Source organism: Sturnus vulgaris, chromosome 1, assembly GCF_052056855.1.
Source record: "Sturnus vulgaris isolate bStuVul1 chromosome 1, bStuVul1.hap1, whole genome shotgun sequence".
Taxonomy (NCBI): domain Eukaryota; kingdom Metazoa; phylum Chordata; class Aves; order Passeriformes; family Sturnidae; genus Sturnus; species Sturnus vulgaris.
This window is the reverse complement of record NC_142243.1, coordinates 134,547,930-134,571,178: the sequence shown is the minus strand read 5'-3', so window position 1 is coordinate 134,571,178 and position 23,249 is coordinate 134,547,930. Positions and strand designations below refer to the sequence as shown.

At 38.2% G+C, this 23,249-nt stretch overlaps 1 protein-coding gene across 1 annotated transcript in view; it reads right to left on the bottom strand.

Moving 5' to 3' along the window:
• Positions 1 to 10,223: 10,223 nt before the first annotated feature.
• LAPTM4B (lysosomal protein transmembrane 4 beta) overlaps positions 10,224 to 23,249 on the bottom strand; it is a 58,406-nt gene continuing 45,380 nt past the window's right edge. The window contains exon 7 of the mRNA XM_014879811.2: positions 10,224 to 12,264. Within this exon, the coding sequence (XP_014735297.1) occupies positions 12,190 to 12,264 (75 nt within the window). The 3' untranslated portion in view covers positions 10,224 to 12,189. The remainder of the gene's footprint in view (positions 12,265 to 23,249) is intronic.

The window sequence follows — 23,249 nt, the reverse complement described above, 5'->3', positions numbered from 1 at the left end:
CCTTCTGTAGCATCTCATTCCTTTTTTTTTTTAACTGCAGTTTTGTTTTTTTTTGCATTTTTCTGTGAAAAATCTTACATTTGAATGGATTTTCCAGATATTTAGGGGCAGGGAGAATTGATTTTTTTTTTCCTAACAAAACCAGGTACACATTAAATTAAGCTACTCTATACCTACAATATCATATCTACTACTATCTAGTAGTACTTTCAAGAGCCTTTAATCCTTTCACTACAACTTTTTCAACGTTTTCTTTCCCTTCAGCATTTTAAAACACAGTGGTTGCAGAACCAAAATACTGGCAAATGCCGCCACCACCACCAGTGATTGTACCAAAAAAATCATCTTCTGGAGAGTTCCTATGGTAAAGTTTCTTGACTTCAGGTAAAACAGAAGATTCATCATATGAGGCTATAACTTAGAGATGCTGGACACCATTCTTGGGAATTTTTTTTTGATCACTTCCTTTTTCCATGATATTGTCATTCAGTGCATTACTCACAAAACTGGTAGTAGAACACAGGACTGCTTAGAGAAACAGATTTTGTCCAAATATCCTTTTTTCTTTTTTTTTAAACAGGCTATGAAATGGATCAATATGGGGTTAAGTGTAAACATTATACACTTGGACATTTCTTAGGCACTCACATAACGCAATATTTTGACTAGGGAGCTATAATGCTGCAGCAGCAGCTTTGCACATATGAAATAGATTGCAAAACAGATGATAAATCTCAGCTGTATCTGAGCAAAGAATACTTATTAAGTGAGTGTATTTCAAGAGAAACTTTGCAAGGATAAATTTCTGACTCTGTAGTGCTTTAAATTCTTTATCTACAGCATTAAAGAAAACTTACTCTATTTTGGCTACACCTTAAAGCCTTGAATAATTCAAGCAGAATGTTTGAAAAACCTTGGAGTAGGATAGCAAAGAACAGAAAGAACCAATAGAGAACTGGAAAATAGGCCATCCAGTGAAAAACTCAGAAAATGCAATGTCTTTAATAACTTGGATTTAGGAGGTGACTTAAGGACACCATATAAGTAAACATATAAAGGACAAAACTTCAATAAAAGTGTCTTCAATGCAGCCAACAGAAATGTAATAGCACTTAATGATAGAAATCTGTGAATAGAAAAATCAGACTAGAAACAGGCTGGTTTATCTACATCTCAGTCCTTCATATTTGATAACATTTTGTAAGGATTTTTTTTTCTCCTTTGCAAGTTTTTGACTAATAAAGAACTGCTGTTGTAAGGCAATCCATAAATTAACACAGAAAATAATTATCTGAGGGTAATTCTTTATCCTTTTGTATACTGAAGGCTCAAAAAAGATCTTGTATTTTAATTCCAAAAGTGATGCCTAGACAGCATATTCAATGGCTGCCCAACCTTCAACTTGCTCAGTTTCACTGCTCCCTTGGTGCCTGCAGTTCTGCCTTGCAGACAATGTTTTCTCCAACCTATGGAGCTTGGCATTCAGCTCCTGCCTTGGCCCCAGGGTGATCTGGTATGGAGAAAAACACCAGTTTGGACAAGGTTCAGCAGGCTGGTGCTCAGCTCATGCACAAGCTCCCTGCAGCTGTTTGGCTGCCTGAGTTCCCCTGTGTGCTCTTACATCACAACCAGCACAAACCTGCAGAAATCTGCTCCTCACAAAACACAGAGGTGGCTTCTAAGTGTCTTTTGCAGGACAGTCCGAGGTGTAGGTGTGACTTGGCTGCTGCTGGCTCCTGTTAGCACAGAGGCTTGGAGCATCTGTCCTGCAAGTGTGCCTGAGAGCAAGCACAGGGTGACCAGCACAAGGTCTCACAGAGAGCTGGACAGGGCCTGCCACCTTCCTTGGCTCCTGAGGTCCTCTGCACAGCCCTGGCAGCAAAAACCAAACTCTTTGTCTTCTGCATGTTAGAATAGGATAGGCAACAAAGGCATTAGCATTTACATTTCATTATGAACTTCATGAAGGACCAAGTTACAGGGGCAATTTCTACAAACCTAGGTGTTACAGGACCAAACTTTCAGGAGTCAAGAATTTTTTAAGTTATAATTTTTTTTGAGAAACTACCAAAACCTCTGAACATATACTTAATTTGAAGATCGTGAGTAATCTCTTTAAAATATAAATTCAGTGCAGGGTTTGGTGGCTCCTGTTATCTCCTCAAGATGGTTCATGAGTCAGATTTAACTGTGGCTCAGCATCACAGCTGTACCATAGCCAAAAGAAAAGGTGCTTCCAGTACACAACATTTAATCAACACAAAAGCTTTTGTATATATGCATATATATGTACATATATATTCTATATATTAATACATCATATTAATATATGATGTATATAATACATATATAATATATATTAATAAATTATCATAATGGCCTTTTAACAGAACATAATTCATCTGAGACATGCAGAGCCAGGCAGCATTCATTAATTACACTTTTTGGTTTAACTTTTTCTTTTAAATATATACTTATGAATTTAAGTACCACACCCCTGTTGATATGTGCTACAAAACAGTCTCTTTCCTTTTTGAAGTAGTAAGATCATCACTAAAGAGGAAATCAGAGGAAATCTCAAGCCAGGAGCCACAGCAATGACAGATCAGGCAGGCATTTCTGCTGCAAATGTTGCCACAAAAGCCCCTAGGGATCTGACTGGACCCTTTGGCTACCCTTTGGCTGCTGGGCATCTGAAACACGACATTTGAAATGTTGATATAATTTTCTTTTTTTATTCCTTGATCTATATAATTCTGTATGAACACCATTAGGTCAAGAGCCATACTGCCTAAATTCTGCCAAATTTGTAGTTTTGATGATATTTGGGTGCTTATTTTGAGCACAACACAGACATTATATAAGATTCATGAAGAATCATGTTATTTAACATGCAGATACATGTGAAAATTCAAAGACATTCCTACATTTAGAATATTGTTCATTGTGCAAGGACTGATTTAGAGCAATTTGCGTGCTTTCTGGATCATGTTGTAAGATCTAAGTTGATCTTCTTGCGTGTGTGATGTCAATTTTGTCCCAGAACTGAGTAAGAAAACATTGTCTTGGATTCTGAAGGAGAGTTGAATTTAAGCATGGCATGGCTTAAATTACCAAGGGCAATGCTGAAAATGCAGTTTTGCTGATCACATGTTCAAAGTTACAACAGAAGTAAAGCCTGTGAATATACTTGGCAGAGCAGCAATCCCAGGACAATTTTTCAGCTAGCTAAAGTAGGTGAGTGCTGTCTGTGGATGAATTCAGTATGTATTTTATCAACAGGATATAACTTCATTAAGTCCTGCCTCTGATGATATCGTATATCAAATTTTTTCACAGTAAACATTATCCAGTCTGGATGATAATCATAAGCTACCACACAGTTCTGAAGAAAAGGAAGAAAAGATGTAACCTATGTATAAGGCAAATGCTTGCTTTTCAGTTACCATCTGCGAGAGTTCTGATTTTCTTGTTCCAAAATATTTTGAAGAATCACATGGAGTTTCCAATAGAATTCCAGTAGGGAGAACTTAGTTAATTGCAATATGTGTGGCTATCAATCAAAATTTTGCCTTCTCTCCATTTCCCTGAGGTCCTGTGGCTGACTTCAGCTGCTATCCATGGCACCCAGAAAGATGGAAGTCTGCAGTTACAGAGACAGCAAGGCAAAAGGGGCCTGAGCCTGTGTGTCCAGCCTTGCACACCAGGGAGTTCCTTGCCTTTTCATTTACTTTAAAATTGTGAAGTGATTCTTAGATTCAAGCCTCAAGATTCTAATCCTCAAACATCTGGAAATGAAACACAGCAAGATGACCACAGAAGTGTGGGAGAGAAGTGCAAGCTCTTTACATACTCATACTTCTTCAAACCCTTTGATCTGTTTCAGTTCCCCTGTTTTTAAATGTATATAATGAAGTTTGCAAACTGTGAATTGTGAACAGAACTGTGCAATTCATGTATCATTGATCTATCACTAACACTCAGGGTAGTCCTTTTTACCACAGTGAAAAATCAACACTTTTCATTACATCTGTGTTTGAGTCTTTACTGAATTTGTTTTTAACCATCAGCATGTTCCTGGAATTATAGAAAATGTCAGCTGAATGCAAGGGATTCAAGTAAGAAAACGGTATGGCTTTGCAAAATATGTGTCTTCATTTCCTTTTAGAGGTGATATAATGTACTGTGCACAAATTAGAATCATGTAAGTGTCAAGCAGGTGGCTAGCTATATGCAGAGATGCTCCAAACAGCAATGAAAAAAGTGAAGTGCATATCCAAAATAGGACTTGTGGATGTAACAAAAGGAAGATGTTTTTAGAGGGATGATGAGATAGAGCAACTTATCTACTTAATTCTTCAGGAAAACAAATCAGATTTAGCCTCAAACCCTATATCTTTATCTTTTAAGTGATACAAATGGAGAATCATAAGGTAATTGACAAACTACCAGTAATGGTTACTGTGTGTTACTGGCCAACTGTAACATACCTGCTTTACCTGACAGTAATTTGCATCCTTCTTTTTTTAAGATACCAAACACCTGCTGATCTGGCACTTCAGGAGTCAACTGAGACAGTTTGATTTCAGTAAGCACTCGACCCAGGAAAGGATGTCTCCTCTAATTATACAATTAAGACTGATGCTTCCACTGATAGACTCAAATTTGCACATGTATTGCAAATTCTGCTTGATTAATTGCAGTACAGTATGGTTTCTAAACCCTATGACCTAGTATTACACATACATTCTATATTTCCAATCCTAAGGCTGTCAGGTACAAACGTTTTAAATTATTTTAAAACTATGGTTTGATTTCTCTGTAGACTAATAAAGACAATAACACAACAACATTATGATCTAGTTTACAAGCATTTCAAACCTTGCATGTCAATAAATAAGAAGCTGAATTCTTCCACTGGCAAAAGCCATAGACTTTTTATTGTACTAACAACCATTTCGATTTATTTATTTATTTCAAACTACTTTTTACTACGATCTCAAATTTTCTTGTTTGCAACAGAAACTAACAAAAATTTTATCCAGGTCTTTGAGAAATCTGTCTCGCTTCTGTCTGTCTATGCAATGCTAAACACTTTGCTATCTATAAATATTTTATTACAGTCAGCACAGACAAAGGCAAGATAATAAGCAAGAGCTGCAGAAAGTACAAACAAGGGAGACATGAACCTTAAAACACATCAAGGGGAGGAGACAATTTCCATTCCAGCACAGGTATACCAAATTGAAAAGCAATAAATACCTCAGACCATCATGATTTGTACAAATGCCATCTCAGCTTCTATTCTGATCCAAATAATACTAAACACTTTAGAACAAAATTTGAAGCAAAAAAATAATTGCTGATGTTTCAAAACATGAACAGGTGATAAATACAGAATTTGTTTCTCAACATTATGTTGTGCTCATCCAACCTGTTGGGGTTTTTTTGAGGCAAAGGAAATGTCGTAGATCTAATCTGTCTGCATTTCAGAAAAGCATTGCCATAGATGTGATTTATAACTGAAAAAGGAACCAGCAGAAGGAATGTGAGTTAGTATGGACCTAGCCCATGGCCAGGAAAGACATTATATATTGGGTGCACGGAGACATCACAAATACAGTCAGCGATCACATCTTAAACTTTCCCAGCTAGTGACTCTATCTGGTCTCAGAACCCCTGAGACAAAGCTGTTTAATAGATGTTTGTTTGTTTTCTCAAGCATCCACCTCCCTCTTTTCTCTGCCCCTTTTTATAGCTCATCCTCAGGCTGGTCATGTAGAATGAACTGGTCTGAGCTCCGCTGGGGCTGTGCTGCTGGTGCAGCCTCTTGTACAAGAGCCACAGACAAGGCAGCTCACATTTAAATGTTGGTGCTCTACACCTGCACAATTATGGAACCATGCATGTTCTGTTTCTTGGTGCTAATAGGAGTGCAACAGTTGACAGAGGAATTTTTCTGAGCTCCCCTTTTTCACTGGGGGTTACTTTTCTAGCCCCCTAGAGTGCTTACAGTGTCTGTTGAGTGTAATGATATATTACCTTTATTTGAACCTTATTTATCCAAATTACTATGTCAGGACTTTTCATCCAGGATGAAAAACTGAAATGCAGAGAGGAGTAAGTAACTAAAATGTGTGGTTCGGGCTTTTTTTTTGCTGACAATTCACACGATAAAAAATTAAAAAGAAAATATACATTTGAAACAGAAACCAGTCAGTTCTAGATGAACATATGGCCACTGATACTGTCACTCAATATCTATGCATTTAAAAGGAAAAGATTTGCATTAAGAAATAAGCTAAATTCAATTTTTTAAAGAAAAAAAACCCCAAAATTGGTGGATCAAATAGTCTGTTTTTAAGAGCCTTTTGAACATCTTTAGCTGTTTTTTTAATGAGAAGCAAAGCAGCAGGATCACACAATAGCAGGAAATTTAAGCTGATAAAGCTAATTTCATCCTCTGCTCTAATGCAATGAAAGAAAAAAAAAACTCATCCCATTTTTCTAATGATTTAATGGGCAGAGGACATTATAAATTCCCAGAAGATAAACATTTTTAACTAATTTCCAGCTCTTGCCTTTGTTCTTTTACTTTTATTGTCCTTGCTGCCCCAGGTGAGTGTATCTAATATTGCCAAGAATAACCACATTCACATAAATCAATCTCCTGGAGTGTCCCATTGATTTATTTTTTATCTGTTGATCTTAAACTGGTGCACTGATGATACACAAAACTATTAAAAGTACCTGCCTATCCAGACAACTTTTCTCCATGAGAGAGGACGCCTGTTTTGTGCTTGCCTCTGGCACAGAATGGAGGCTGAAATATCTTCCACTCATAAAGTAGCACATATCTCATCTTATTAGGATGGTCTCTGAACTTTGAAGAACACTTTGCCCATCCTGGCACTGAATGGGATCAGAAGATTTGATGCTAAAAGTTTACTCATGTTGAACCTCTAATTTCATGTTTGCCTCTACTGTCATGAAGGGTCCTGAAATGGGGAGTTTTGGAGAAGGAAACAGATTCAATATTACTTGAAAATATATTAATCTAAAAAAAAACTCAACCCCTTCAAAAACCAGAAGTATTTACATACTAAGGGAAAATTTATATGAAGGAGAAGCCTGTAAGAGTTATTCCCAGGATGCACATAGGTACTGTGATGGAGCCCAGGTTCTGGGCTAAAGAGCTGTATGTGGCTCATCCCTGCTATTTCTGGTCATGTTGACCTCAAAGAGCAAACAGAAATCTTCTGAAATGCCTGCAGAGACTCTGCAGTGCTGCAGCTCCCTCCCTCACAGTGGCTTCACAGCTCTTTTGTCTCTGCTGGCTAGCAAAGCTTCTCATGTAAGCCAAGTAGCAAGCCCTGCTGCAGGCCTGATTCATCTCCTTGCTGTTTATTCAGCTTTCCAAGTGACCCTGTGTCCTCCACTCAGACTAATTAGTTAAGTCCAGCTCTGGCTACAAATGAAAACATTTCATTATTTCCCAAAAACTCTTCTGTCTGAAACATTTGAATAATCTGTGTCCTGGTTTCAGCTAGAGGTAGACAGCGGTAATTTCTCGGAAGAAAATGAAAATTGTTTACTGCATTAAATTTCAAAAAGGTTCTTTTCACTAAAATAAACTACTGTTGTAGCTCATTGTCCAGGGTAGAGCTGTAGAACTGCCTTTTTGGTTGAAATAGCTTTGTATCTGCTGGCTGGGTGACAATGAGGCTTTCACTCCCAATGCTAAAGCATGCTCTTCTGCTGGAGGTAGACACAGGCTGCAGGCAGAAGGTCACAGATCTGTATTCCACACCCTGCTGAGCTATTCAGCTGAAAACTGGCCACATTGCAGAATGATTCCGGGTCAAACCCATGGGTGTGGAGACATCATTTACAAATACCACAGTCTTTCTCTGAAGGAACACTAATACTGATTTATCAGAGCCAAGCCTCCCTTTAGACAGCTATAGCTGCTGTTTTGGATTTCTCAGAGCTGGGAACTGAGACAGTGTTGAAACGTCTTCACAGTGAATTTGCAAGAAAAAACTTTTTTTGTGGTATTTGACTGCAGTTTCTACAGCTAATAGAGACGGGTAAACAGGAAAGATACAACCTAGCTCCAGAGAAGAAGCAAGGAGAACAGACTCTAGGGAGAGAACATCTACGAAGTCTCTAAGGATAAAACTTCGCTCCAGAGGAGCAGTTTAGAGTCCTCTGTCAGACTAGACTGTTTGGCACGTATTTAACCAATACTCCTTTTGGTTTAGATATATTAATCTGTAGATGTCCTTGTATTAAAACAAGACAAAGGTATCCACTTCAGTGACAGAATTCTGGAACAGAGCTTGTCTAAGCTAATATAAGAGGTTACATGAGCAATTATATTTCTTCTGACCATAGCAGAGGAGAAAAGGCACATAAGTCAACCAATACTGCAGCAGTGAGCCTTGTTTCTGTGATGTTTAAAAGATGTACATGAATGTTGCCCTCCCATATTCTGTTCCTGCTCCTCTTTCCCTTCTGCCCTTAGCAGTAGCCAAGTCTTCCATTTTGCAGATTCCAAGCACCAGTGTGCACAGACTTGTGATTAGCAACAATTTTTAAAACTGTCCATGGTATCCCTAGCCAACAGAGTAGTGGTGAGGAATGCCCTAATTTTAAAGAATTTGGAATTTATTTGGAACTTGTTGACTGGTTATCATTTGCTCTGCTGCCTTGCCAAGATTTTATCTGGCTGTATATCGACTCGATGTGGCCTTTGCTAACATATCAAGACTGGATTTTTTTACCAACCAGATGTTTTCCAAAAGAAGTACAGACAGGCTAACACCTAAAATTACGGTCATGAGTGATTGCTTTAGAGAACTTCATGTACTTAGAAGCACAAGTGCCACACTGTTGGGTCACCACTGCAAATTCCTCGTTGCTTTCTCCAATATGATGCATGGATGAGCGTAGAATGAAGGAAAGCTGCATTGTTCAATCAGGAATAAAAGCATCAGGCACATATGAGAAAGGTCGGATTTATGCCTTAGCATGTGTAGGATTTGTGAAGCCTGCAGTGCCTTGTAACACACATTAAAAGAAAAAAAAACAAACCCGGAAGAGATTTCAGCAAAAGATCTACTTATATTTCTGGTACTATCAAAGTTTAGATTCCTGTTTGCTGCTTTTGGCCTTATATTTATGATGTTTCATATCAAAATTTCCTCAAAGTATTTTCTTTCCACTCCTAAGTTACTAAAAATTATTAATAAAAGGCCACTATATTAGAGTTTCAGATACAAAACCAGGTGAGCATTTGAGAAAGCAGATACTCCTAATATTTGTGAGAAAGGGAAAAAATGCAAGGAATATTGGAAAAAACTGTTAGGAGTAAGCAGTTCCCAAAACACAGAAACTTAAGAAGCCAGCTTTTTAATGGGCTTTCTGTTCACAGATAACTATTAAAAAATGAATTACAGAAAAGCTGTGGTGTAAATTCCCCAGAATCATATATGGAAATGGAGAATGAATTCAACATCTGAGGATAAAATCCCTTCAGCCAGAGTTCATGTCTCTTCATGTAACCCACAGAATCCTTTTTATTTGGGAGCAGTGGAACTCATCTCTCATGGGGATCCTCTGATAGTCACGAGAACTAAACTTATATTACATTATCTGTTACCTCCTAACCAGCTATTTACTCTGTGTGCAAGAATGTCAGGGTTTTGATACCATAACCTTCCTGCCCTCTTTAACTCAAATTGGACCAAATCCAAGAGGAGTTCTGGAAGGACACACTGTACTCACATTTATGCATGCATGGGGTGTGTGAAGAAGTCTTGATTCTTTAGTGAGACAAGCTAAAGTCTTAAAAAATTTCATGTGAATTAGCACATTATTCCTATTATGGTGTGGAGAAAAGGAAGTCCCAGCTTTCAGTGTAGCTCAGTTTAGCCCTGTTCTGTATTACACACTTCATCAGATCTGAAAAAATGCCTGCAGTTTTGGACAATGAACAAAAACCTTGAATTATCTTTTGGTCTTATTAGGCAATAAATTATAGAATTTACTGTCCTTTCCTCCATTTGTACAGTATGATGGGAAAGCTGATGAATTGACTAGTGAGTGGACTAAAAACTATCTTTTAGTCCTCTACAGAGAAAATTCTACTATGACAGACTGATTGGATAGGAATTTGTATATGTTTGTGCTTGGAAGACCATAAAAAATTATTTCCATAGTTTTGAGGAAACAATCCCTTTTATTGTAGAGAAGTTTGTATACACAGATGCGACGTATTTACAACCAGCTTTTCTCAAACAGATGACTGCTTAACATTCTTCACAAATCTGTCCAGAACGAAGTAAAATGAAGCTCAGAAGCCCAGCCGGCCAGCACAACCCCAAAATTCAGATTAATTCCCAAGGATATCTGTAATGTGAATAGATGACATTCTTCAGAAGGAAGAAAATAGGACTGTGACAAAGATCAGTGGATGTATTTTAGGATTGGTTCATTCAAATGCATTGCTTAGCTTGATCTCAGAATAGATAAACCATGAACTAAAATCCCAACAAGCACATGGAGACCTGCCTTTTGCCAGGGGTGTGGAAGAGAGAGGCAGAAAGAGTCTGTCCTTTCCTTCCTGGCCTCTGCAAGAACAGCTCACAGTTGCTATCTCTGTGAAAAGAATTTGTTGGTCCTGTGTTCCCCTGGAAAGCTGTTTTCCAGAAAAAGTCAGGAAAGGTTCCACATTTTTTCAGTCAGCAGAATGGAGTCAATGCACTAAGGGTGAGAACAGGTGTCCTCCTCAGGAAGGGTGTGAACTCACATGCCAGCCCAGCCACAAGAGAGATGGCACCTTGGAGTCTTCTGGTGCCCCTCCAAACTGTGACTCAGCTCTGCACTGCCCTTTACCTGGGGTGCTGTGCAATGGCACCAGTTTAGCTTCAGCCTGTTCAGTCACCCCAAATGCAGAGGAGACAATGCAGAGGGAAAGGAGAGGTAGAGACACATTATATTCCCTTTTCATGTTCCCTTTCAATTAAAAGTAGAAACTTCATTTAAAAAAAAAGTTACATGTGCAGGAGGCACTTCTCTAGAGAAGAAATAAATACCTCATACAAGCATTCATGGATGGATGAGCCTCATGAGAAAGATTCTCAGTACAACCAGTTCAGTCATAAAAGGAATCTAATGCCCTGACATTGATGTATATGAGAAACAGACAAAACATATCTGCTGATGCTCAAGGAAATTACATGCTAAAGTTCCCCACAGGTTGGGAATATGTATCTTAGAATCTGCATAATTTAGTTTACACTCAGCAGAACATTGCGGTATTTACAGGCACATTCCGATGGGAAAACATTTGCATACTGAGAGCAAAAGACACAGCTTTGTCACCTAATCATGGGACTTTAAAGCAGGGATCTTGTGACCTCAAAATACTATTTGTGAGGTTAGTGGGGAGGAGAAAGGTGTGTAGGTGGGAAAAGAACGTTATCAGAATTTGCTAACTTTTTTTTTGAGCATTAGAATGGTTTCGGGCTGGGACAAAGTGAGTCCGTGTGGACCACACGTTCTGGCTTGTTACACATAGAGTGCTTTGTCTATTCTCATTTCCTGTATTTATCCTTCCCTATTAAATATGTTTCCTGTCAGCCAGGTTGGTGAGAACAGTGCTTAAGACTAATTCTTCTTCTTGCAATCATCATTATCATTTATAGCATAGTAACTTCAAAAATACTTGCAGAAGAGAAATGAACTGGAATGTCACTTTTTTTGACTTGGTCTGTATTCTGAAGTTGAATGTGGGCATCTGAGAAACATATTTGTAATGCTTTGGAAGTTTTAGAAATAAAAAAAATTAAGTTACACTCTGAACCTGATTGAGAATGCAAAGTTCTACGTTCTCTAGCACTGTATGTCAGACATGGTGGAAAAAGCTATTCAGTGACTACTGTAACTCTAATGCTACCCAGAATTATTTTGAAACTAGTTCACTAGTTTCTGAAACACTACTGTAGTTGCAGCAAATTATTAAAACTATCTACAGAATATGAGTCATACAATTTAGGTTTCAATATGTCAGCAAAACAGCAAGGTGTAACCCATGGAGATTATATCCTGGAAGTGAAATTATCAAACTATTGCTTCAATGTCTGTAAAGTAAAGCTATCCTCCCTAGGGACACAGCACTCTCACTTATGCTGACACATAAGGTGGTGGTGGATCTTTAGCAGCTCCATTTGCAGGATCATCATATGGTGGTAACAGGACCTGCAGGAAAGGAAAAAAAGTTTTTATTTTTAAAAAAGAAGTCAAATGATAAAATTTACAGAAAAGAAAACCCCTAAGACCGTGTCCTCAACCAAACAAACCCCCAAAAAACAACAAAAAACCCCAAACAAACCAACAAAAAAAGACGCCCCAAAACCAAAAAAGAGTAAATTATTAAGCGGGAGCAGAATACTTAGGAAAAGAAATAATATTAGCTTGAAGTTCCTCCTTTTCAATATGTATACTGTTTTCATTATGAAAGAAAACATGATTTCTTCTCATTTCTTAGTAACCTCAGTGACAGCTTGATTTCATCTGTTCACTGCTGGTACCTGAATTTGTTCAATCTGGCAGTGATAGTGGCTGCTTCTTCTGCAGCTCTGTCAGGAGGGCTAAACCTTGTTTCCTGGAGGAGTGCTCAAACTGCCAGAGACACAAAAGTCCTCTCCTTCCGAGCCCACCCTGGAATAGCTAATAATTATTTTGGAGTGGGGAAAAAGAAAGTAAATGGAGAACAAATTACCTAATGCCTAAATATATCTCCAATTCTATACTTCTGGAGTACTCAGACATGAGAAAGAAGATCTATACTCCCAGAAGCATTTCAGTGAGTACTTCAACATCTGACAGCAATTAGGAAATTAGGACAGGTTTAGTCATATATCATCCCCATTCACTGGAGTCCAAACAGCTTTCTAGGACATGAGAGATACAAGTTCAGGCCACACAGGGCAGAAGAAAGATTTAAACCAAGATTCCTTAGGTAAGTATGCCAGCCATCATGCAATTTTTAATGGCACCTGCACTGACATTAGCTTGCATGTGGGAAGGCGAAGGAAGAGTTGGTCTGCTAAGCCCAGCAGGATAAAATAGATGTCTGAATGAAGAATGAGTGTACATTTCCTAAAATATCTCAATAACATGTAAGAATATCACTGAAGTGCATTGTCTGAGATACTTTATGCAGCTGATGATAAATTATTCATAACGGAATTTCCAGATTTATCAGCATCACTTCTTGGTCATTAAAGAGTATGTAAAGCTGATTGTCTATATGTACATAGGGAATATCCTGATCTCAATAAAGCCAGTGGGAGTTTTGCTGTGAAAGGATTTCACCAGTTCTTATAGAAGTTGATAACCTGCCTTCTGCAAAGAAACATCCATATCATTCATCCCTTTTGGACCTCAACCACAACATACAAAATCAGTAGGAATTGTTCTATAGATTTAAACAGACTTTGGAACAGGCTTTTGTGGGATAGTTCCAAGTGTGATTCACATTATACTCATGTGAGTTTACAAACATGCATTGATGACCATGTGTTCAAGTACATCTGTGCACGTTGCTAAGATTACGGAATGGCTACCTTGGCATCTTCAGCCTGTAATCAGAGAAGTTTTATTACTTCAAAAAGGAAATTGTCAGAGCCATTGCTCTTCATTAATACCATATGTCTGAGCTTGTAAATGCAGTATTTTATGCACTGCACAATCTAAAAACTCTCGTACTTGAAAAGCACTTAATAAATTGTGTCACCCTTAAAGGCTGCAAGCATCTTATGATTATTATCTAGTGAAATTAGGACAACATTTAGGATTTCAAGTAATATTATGATAAAAATCATAAATATATTTTGTAATGTAACCTCAGTAAATCACAGTACTAAAGCATGTTAACTATGAAAAGCACTACAGATGAAATCCCCTCCCTAGAACTGATCACTAGCTTAATAACAGGATTTCTAGTAAAATCCTCATGTTACTAAAAAAAGCACTAATTTCTCAAATATACAGAAATATGTTTATTGGTTTATTATGAAACAATATAATTGGTAATTAAATCTGATCCACAGATGACTCTGAAAATGAATCAAGTTTCCCTTCACAAAGTTCCCTTTGTGAAGCTTTAGCTGTCTTACTGCACTTTTGTAATGCTAAGCCCCAGCTTGTGATCCATTTCTTTCAGGTTAAGAGTCAGTTTCATCAGGTGTGACAAGAAGTGACAGCAGATGCAATCCAAAGAGCTGTCCATCATCCAGTGATAAAGACCAGCTGATAAATAATAGACAATATCTCTTCCTGTACTCTGATCCTCTTTTAAACCCTTGTGTACTAAAACTACATTGTTTACATCAATATTACTATTTCAGCATAGAGGTTGCTGTCATTTCCAGTAGGTCTCCTAGCCTGGAGAATTAATGATATGGGTGAACTTCTCCATTCCCTTCATTCTTGTATTAAACAAAATCTGTCTGGTAGGAGAAAAGCCTCCTGGTGAGACTTTTACATCTTGGGAGGCAAGCACCCCTCTTTGTTCTGCAGACTCAAACCTCATATATGGGTCAATGGCCCTAAGGGCCCTCAGAAGACACTTTCTCACTTACCAACAGTTCAACCAGAAGTGAGAGGAGATGGGAATGCCTGTAGAAGTCTGGACAGCAAGGAGATAATGCATTGCTATGCCTCAAATACTAATGACAATTCAAGTGAGCAAGTTGGAACAGAACATTCCTAGAAAGGTGGGACCGTACAAAGGTAGGGCAGTCCCTTTCTGAAGCCAATTTTCCTGTTCTGTGGTGACCACACAACATACAGCACAAGTGCAGAAGCAGGATCAAACAGTGCTCATATTCCTAGAAAGGACTGTGGACCACCAAGGACTCCAAACACCCCCCAACTCTTTTTGGGAACTCTCCATTGGAAAACTGTGTGCTCCATAGTGTTGCATCAGACACGAAGAATCCCCTCCCTGGAAGGGATCTGGATGCTCCTCTGCTAACCTGAAGGTACATAACTTGATAAACTTTTTGTTTTGTGGGCCCCCCACCCTCAATGGAACAAAACTGTAACCATTAGTTTGACCACAGACATTGAAATTACAACAGTCAAATCTTGTCACTGGATCCACAGGTGGTTATGTCCTTCCTCTATCTGTTCCTTTCCTTTCCTTTCCTTTCCTTTCCTTTCCTTTCCTTTCCTTTCCTTTCCTTTCCTTTCCTTTCCTTTCCTTTCCTTTCCTTTCCTTTCCTTTCCTTTCCTTTCCTTTCCTTTCCTTTCCTTTCCTTTCCTTTCCTTTCCTTTCCTTTCCTTTCCTTTCCTTTCCTTTCCTTTCCTTTCCTTTCCTTTCCTTTCCTTTCCTTTCTCCATCTTCTTTGTGACACTTTTATAGAAAATAACCAAAATTGCCACATGCCTCCTTTCTGCTGAAATTGAATTGTTTTTAAATAAGTCTGTGTTATATTTACACTGAATATTCAATAATATTTCACTCTAATTCACTCCAAGGGATTTATTAACAGGAGCCTCAGTTATCCCACCTCAGTGGCAGGTCATAACAAAGCCTCCAGGACCCATTTTGGAGAAGTCACTGGCTAAATCCTAAGGCATACAGATTTCTATTGGAATATTCAAAATATGTGGGGTATGAACTGGGGAGGCTGCTAAAAAGGTTCAGAAATTTCACACGAAAATATTTACATTAGAAGGCTAAAGCACATTTGTTAAATGTTTTTAAAGTTTAGGGTCATGTTATTACTGGCAATGGTTTTTTTGAACAGTTCTATCAGTGATGACTTTACAGGCTTACTCCCCACACATTTTTTTCTTTCAATATTTAAATATCCTGATTTTTCATTCCCTAAAATGAAGAAAACAGTCATAAAAAATAACCAGCGCAGAAGGAGCAGAATTCAAAAATTACTACCTTTGCCCAGCAGTGTTTGACTTAAATGAAGAAAATAGGCACAGAATATTAAACAAAGGTTAAGGTGAATAAATGTGATGGACAACAAATGGAAGAAAACACTCAGTTTATTGAATACATGGCACCAGCTGGGACACCAAGTGTCTCACATCATTCATACAGTAAAAGCCCTTCAAACTAACTTACTTTCTGTCAATGTGATTTTGTTACTCTTATTTATTCATCTGTCAATGATAAATCTAAATAATCATCCTTCAGCTTCCATGACAGTTTGAATAACTCTTCAGCCAATTCTAATTACAAATCCTGCAACTCTACCCCTGTAGGAGATTTTTTTTTTATAAAAACAGAGTTTCATGCCCTTACTTTTCCTTTTTTTCCATATTTCCTCAATTAAATCTATTTTGGCAAAAGGGAGAACTATAATAAAACCTGAACCATTTCAGCTTTTAACTGCTTACTGTTAAAATGGCCAACATTTTACAAGAAAGATAATTTCATTAGAATTTTAATCACTGAATTTATACCAAAGTAGCTGAGATGAAAATCTGGATCAGAGTAGTTTTCTGGAGTAGTTTCTTGTGTTAATTTTAAATTTCAGCATGGCTAATGGAGGCAGATAAGTGCCTTGAACATAAACCAACACAGATATTCAGGCAGTACATTATGCTCTCCAGAGACGTAAAATGGAAGCCAGTCACTGAGCTACAGGGTAAATTCAGAAACTGGAAAACTATTCAGTCTTATCTATGAGTCTAATTAGAATGGATATAGTCTAAATTAATTGATAAAGTACAAAAAATATGTGCATGTTTTAGGTATGTGGTACCCCAAGGCAGAATTCCACTCAAACAACTGATGCATTTTGCTTCCCAGGCATTACATTTCTGCATTTCTTTGTTTCTTTATTGTGAGTTGAGAAAAATGTATGTCAGTTGCCTGAATGCTGTGGGATTAATGTTTGCAGAGTGTATGAGATTGTCACTCACAAGTTACTATAAAAATTATGAAGGACGCCCATTTTTTGGCACTCAGTGACCCCTATGTGAAGATATTCTGGCTTTTTTTCAGTAGACCAGCATGCAAGTTTGGAAGATTAGATAGTTGCAGAGTTCAGTCCTACAGGATGCCTGAAATCTAAAGGACAGAAGCTTATAACTTCTTTCACAAGCCCTATAACTGCATTAATTGTATTTAAGAAGCAAGCACCATTTGAACACCATCGTTTAAGATGCAGCCAGAGGTAACATTACTCACTGTTTGTACAATAGTCTGGTGTAAAAGCATCACAGAGAGACTCTGAAATCAGAGCTCTAGGGGTCTCAAACCAAGAGGGTTCAAACCCACAGCTCCAATCTGCCATATGAATGCTCCAGATACAAGGTTTTCAGTTATATTTGAAGAACCATTTTTCATGGATGGATGGAAGGGAGGGAGGAAGGGAGGGAGGGAGGAAATAGGAGAAACTGGGGCTATGTAGCCCTATGCTCAAGTGGGACAGGGAGTGCTGAGAGCTGGGCTTTGTTCCCAATAGCATTTAAGCATTTTGTGATAAGCAGTCTTGTATAATATGCAGAAGTAATCCATAACTGACCCATAAGAAATCCTGTTCCTGACTTAGCTGGTGTCATCTGAGTGGTTTGGTTAATTGTATTACATAAGCATCTCTATTATAAAACATGATACAAGATGACCTTCTCTGAAAGAAATAATTACCAAACAAGTTTGCCAATGGCTATAACATATTCAGTTAATATAAGCATATGTCATTTCATGTTTTTTACATCCTGGTTAATCTGATTTTGGAGAATAAGTTTTTTAAGACATTGCTTAGAAACAGATCTGAGAAGAAACACAAATAAATAGTTGTATATTCAAACAGTTTGTAGCTAATCTTGTTCCAACAGTGTTTTTGTTTGTTTGCCTGCTTTGGGGGGCATATTGCATTATTTCAATAATCACTCCATAGCTTTGCAGCTGATTCCACATTTACTTGAACTTCTAGGAGAAAATTTTCTTTCTTCAGCACGTGTACAAGTTTTCTCATATTGCTGCAGTGATTTCTGTTTGAACCCAAGCTCTTATATCTCCTCTTTCTAAAGAAGAAAATGTGCCCAGTTCCGTATGAGTAAAATAAAATATTTGATCAATGGATTATTTCTGCATTCTCACCCAAACCTCACTGAAATCAACAGGAATCTTTATGTGTCTCCAGAGAGCTTTGGATTGCTTTTTCCAACAGCCATTTCTATTCTCCACTGAATGGAATGGTACATTTACCACACAGCAGCTTTGAGTTTGAACAGCATCCTGTTTGCTGCTGTATGAAACATTTGGGAGTTCCCACGACAAAAAGCCTTGTTGATGTCTTGTTAGAAACAAACACAACTTTAATATACTTTTATCCAACACCTTCTAGAACTTAAATGCCAAAAAAAAGGTATAGATTAGAAAGGTCTATGATAACTACTGATGGTTATAGTGAGCATTCACAATGTTTTCTCAAGCTTTAGCTTTTCAGTAGAAACACCTTTGCTTTATGCTGAAGGACTTCAGGTTACATCACACAGGTGACAATAAATAGTTGTGTGGAATTATGGTCATTACTACTGCAACTTAATCCTGTTGCTATTGTTTGGAGCTCTGACAAATTATTTGACTTTGCCTTAGAAGGATCTCACACTTGTAAAACAAGCTTATTATTTGAAACTTCTTAAAAGATGTTGGAAACATCAAGACAAAGTCAAAACTCTCTTGGATGACACTTGCATATGACTGTATGAGACAGGTGCTAAATTGTGGAAATATTTACAAAATAAATATGTATTTGGAGAAATTTCAATCTATGCCTGGAAATGTTTATTTCAAGCTCTTCACCACAGCTCTGTATGTGCTGCACATAACTCTTCTACAGAAGTGACCTTTACATTTTAGACACCCAAATCCTTAGGGAAGGCCAATGTGAATACACAGGGAGGAAAAGAAGAGAGGGCAAAAGGAGCCCTTTGTTCCACACAGGTCAAATACAAGGTGTCAGTGGGCTCAGACTGTATTCTCTGTTTATTAAAAAGAGGAGGGAGAGTAACCACAAGGTGAATACTGTTAGATGGGAAGAATATGCCAGAGCCAGTGTTGAATGCAGTGCTGAAATAGTCACTGCATGCCGTTCCTAATGCAGGGTACATTCTCAATATGCACAAGCCTGATATATCAGCTTCAGAGACAAATGAACTGAAAGAAGAGGTTTTAAGCAGCACATACCTAATTGCACCAGTCCTCTGCTCTGGGTTTATTTCATCTCAGTGATTCCAGCCATGACCAATAACTGACTTGCACCAATCTGACACCACTGTGTGCTTTGGAGAGGGTTTAATGGTATGCAATCACATTTACTAATTTCATGTTTACTTCCCTGCTGTCCTGTCATTCACCCAGCCAAGAGGAGTGGAATTTCCTCCCACAGCTGTGGTGCTTTGAGGAGCCATTAACTGCAACCTAAAGCATGTTCAGCTGCATGGAGCAGCAGCCAGCCCACAAACAGCTCTGGAGACCACCTGTTCAAGACAGTCCCAAAGGTACTGTTGGGTTCTCATTACACAGATGTTAGGAAGATCACCTGGGGAAAATAGAAGATGTCTGTGTGCATACACAGCTAGAGCCAGATGATTGCTTCATGCTTGAGACAGGAAAGGCTCAGAATAATTCTCTTTTGCAATGTTTCCCTGTCAAGTTTGACAATGTGGTTTTCTTCTGAGCAGTCTGAGATTACAAAGGAAAACATAAAATTAAGGTATTTTTTTTTCTTAAAAAATTCTGAAATCTAGATCTCCTCAATTTAAGCACTGTTTTGGAGACTCAAGCCACAAAGTGGTAGCTTATTTCCTTTAGTGCTTTGTATAACAATGAGATCTGGACTATATGTAAATATCACTGACTATTTAATCAATTTTGTATTTTATTTGAAAGGAAATAAGCCTATTAATGTAGCACTTGTTTTATTTCCTGTACAAAATTTACTGGAAGCTATTACTAAATATACTGATTTTATTGAGGCCAACCTTCTAAAGTTTTTAACCTTTCTTGTGTAGGGAGAAAAGAAGTAGCACTTATCAAGAGTGTCTGAAGAAATAAGTTTTTTCTATAATGAGTTTCCAAGAGTTCACAGAATCATAGAATATCCTGAGTTGGGAGGGACCCATAAGCATCACTGAAGCACAGCTCCTTGCCCTGCACAGCACCATCCCCAAGAGTCACACCATGTGCTTTAGAGCATTGTCCAAATGCTTATTGAGCTCTGTCAGGCTTGGTGGTCAATTCCCTGGGGAGCTGTTCCAGTGCCCAACCACCCTCTGGCTGAAAAACCTTTTCCTGATATCCAATCAAAGTTTCCTCTGACACAACTTTGGGCCATTCCCACTGGTCACCAGAGAAGAGAGATCAATGTCTGGCACCACACTTGCCCTTGTGAGAATGCTGAAAACCACTATGAGGTCTCCTCTCAGTCTCCTCTCCTCCAGGCTGAACAGACCAAGTGACCACAGCCACCCCTCGTGGGGCTTCCCCTCCAGACCCTTCACCATGCTTGTGGCCCTCCTTTGGACACTCTCTAATAGCTTTATATCTTTCTTATATTGTGGTGCCCAAAACTTCACAGAGCACTCACCAGTGGGAAAAACAAGAAGTATTAAAACTAAATCCACTGAGAATTCGGTTTTCTATTTAATCCCTTAACATGAATTTACATTTTACACTGGCTGTATGAAAAGGCTGACAGCCTTCAGGAGAAGAGGGAGCTTTTTTCCAGTAGTGAGGAAAGAGGAATAGTAATAATTCTTTGGTGAGATGCAGTCAGATGTTGCATACAAGGCAAGCACTGGAGACAGAAGTAGGGATTAGCTTTCATAATGCTGCAGTTAAGCACTTGCATGCAGGAACAGCTTTCCTGGATAAGTTAAAAGGTCCGTCCAGATCACAGTAATAAGTGCTGGATGATAAAGAAACAGAAGTGCATGACTGAACAATGAAAGAAATTTAGAAAGAGCAGAGCAAGCATATACAGTTACAACTTGCCCAGAATATTCTATAAAATGTCAGAAATTTGATTGTCAAGGACATGAAAGGAATTTTTCTTTCACTGATTTTTCTAGCCTGTATTTCAATCCATGCTGATGTCTAGCACCACTATGTACCCTGGCAAGCAGTCCCACAGCTCATCTAGGTGTTCCATGAAGAAATACCTTTGGTTTGCTATGAAACCTGCCAGTAGCTATGTCACTGAGTAAGTGAGCATCTCCTCTGCCACTCATGACTTTAAAGACCTCTGTTTGGTTCCTTCTTGTTCTGCCCTCTTTCCTCTCATTAAGGATCCTCACTCCCCTGCAGCGCATTCCCCAGTTACTTTCTTCATACTAAGAAACCCACTTGACAGTTTTGGGTCTGGGCTGAAGAGAGAGCTCCAAGACCAGGTATGTGAAAGGTGCTGGTGAGGTAGCTAACCTAAATTTGTGCTCAGGAAAGTGGCAGGCACCTTCACCCACCTGACCTGGGTCAGATGATCTTCCAGATGAGATCAGCCACCCTTTAGAAGCAATTCTTATAAGTAAATGCTTATAAATATCTGCTTCTTGTTTACAATGTAAATAGATGCTTTGGTCAAATGAGTCCAGTCAAAGCAAATGTTCCTGAGGAAGTAACAGAGCAATATCTAAAAAAAAGTTCCCATCTTTTTCTTTTTCTTCCTCCCTGTCCCTAGATAAAAAGAATCCTGGATATAGGGCCAAAACCAAAGCTTCGTATCTGAGCCAAATCTTATTTAATATTAAATGAGAAATGTTTGACTTTGCTTCATACACAGATGCTGTTACAGTTTCATTTGGATGCTTTTGCTTGAAAAATCTGTCCAAAGTATGCTAGTTAATTACTATTTAAGGATTTCATTATATGTTGTCTTTCAAATAAATCCCAAGAAATCTTCCTTGCAACCTGGACAGGAAGTATTTTCATGTTTGTATGTATGCATTTCCTTTAGAAACCACACTAGAACGATTACAGATGGAGTAACTGGAAGCAGAATAGCTCAGAGATAATTTATAATGCCATTCAGCAAACAAGCAGGGTTTAGTGCTCCAAAATAATCTGTGCAAAGTTAGAGCTGCTATGGCTTATTTTTGTTTGGCAAAATTGCTTATTTATTCCAAGCCACCAGCTCTCCAAGACACTATTTAGGAAACTTTATGTGAGTTTATGAAATTCTGTAATGAAGCAGCACAATGTTTTCAGCACTCCAGACAGATGAATAAATGTATATATTTCTAGGATACAACAATATTTAGGGAGAGATTGTGATTACCCTTGCGTGGGAAGAAAATTGAATTGAGGAAGCTATTGTCTTGTTCCATCATGTGCAGCCTCATAAAAGTCATCCAGAATAATGGTGTAATTACTCTCTCCATTCAGAGGCATGGAGCAACAGCCCTCTTCAGGTCACAGATGTCTTTCCTACACCTTGGTCAGCCTCATACTGCTGCATTTTTAGCTGTACAACATGATTTTGTATAAGCAGAACAGCATTATTTTTTCAATTTTTCCTTATTTTTTTTCAAAATGAGCATTTTCTGGATGAGCTTTCTCAGGGTATATTTGTCTAAAAGTCATCAGTACTGAAAACATTGAGGTATACTTTTGTCTGTTTAACAAATGGTTGATGTCTTGAGTGCAGAAAACTGAGAGAGCACTACTCTTTCAGGACTTTTTAATTACTAAACTACATCTCTTTCTAACCTTATCTTTTGCACTTACATTGTGTATTCCACTCAAGTGTTAACAAGGCAAAGCTGGGTACAGCTCACATGGACATCCAAATTTTTTAAGAGGATTGATTATCTCTCAAGAGTGTGATTATCAGTCATGCTTACATTACAGATGCAGCTGGAAAGGCTTCTGTCTGTATAAAAAATCTATTACTGTTAGAAAATCATAACTGTAAAGCACCTGTCAGCCAGAAACTCTCACAAACTTTTCCAGATCTTCTAAATTTGGTAGATGTATACCCACTGAACATTGCTCTTTCTGAAGCTGAGTGTCTGCCCTAGAATTACTTGAAAGCAGACCCTGCTTTCCTCACTGCTCATAAGACAGAGAATCAAACCCACAAGTGCTGTGCAGTTTGGAACAGACCACAGTGGACAGTCCCATGTCCATGAAGAGTCCCAAGGGATGCTTGGGAAGAGCACAATTGCTCTAAGGGAGCCACTAAAGTGAAATGAAATGAGACTTAAAG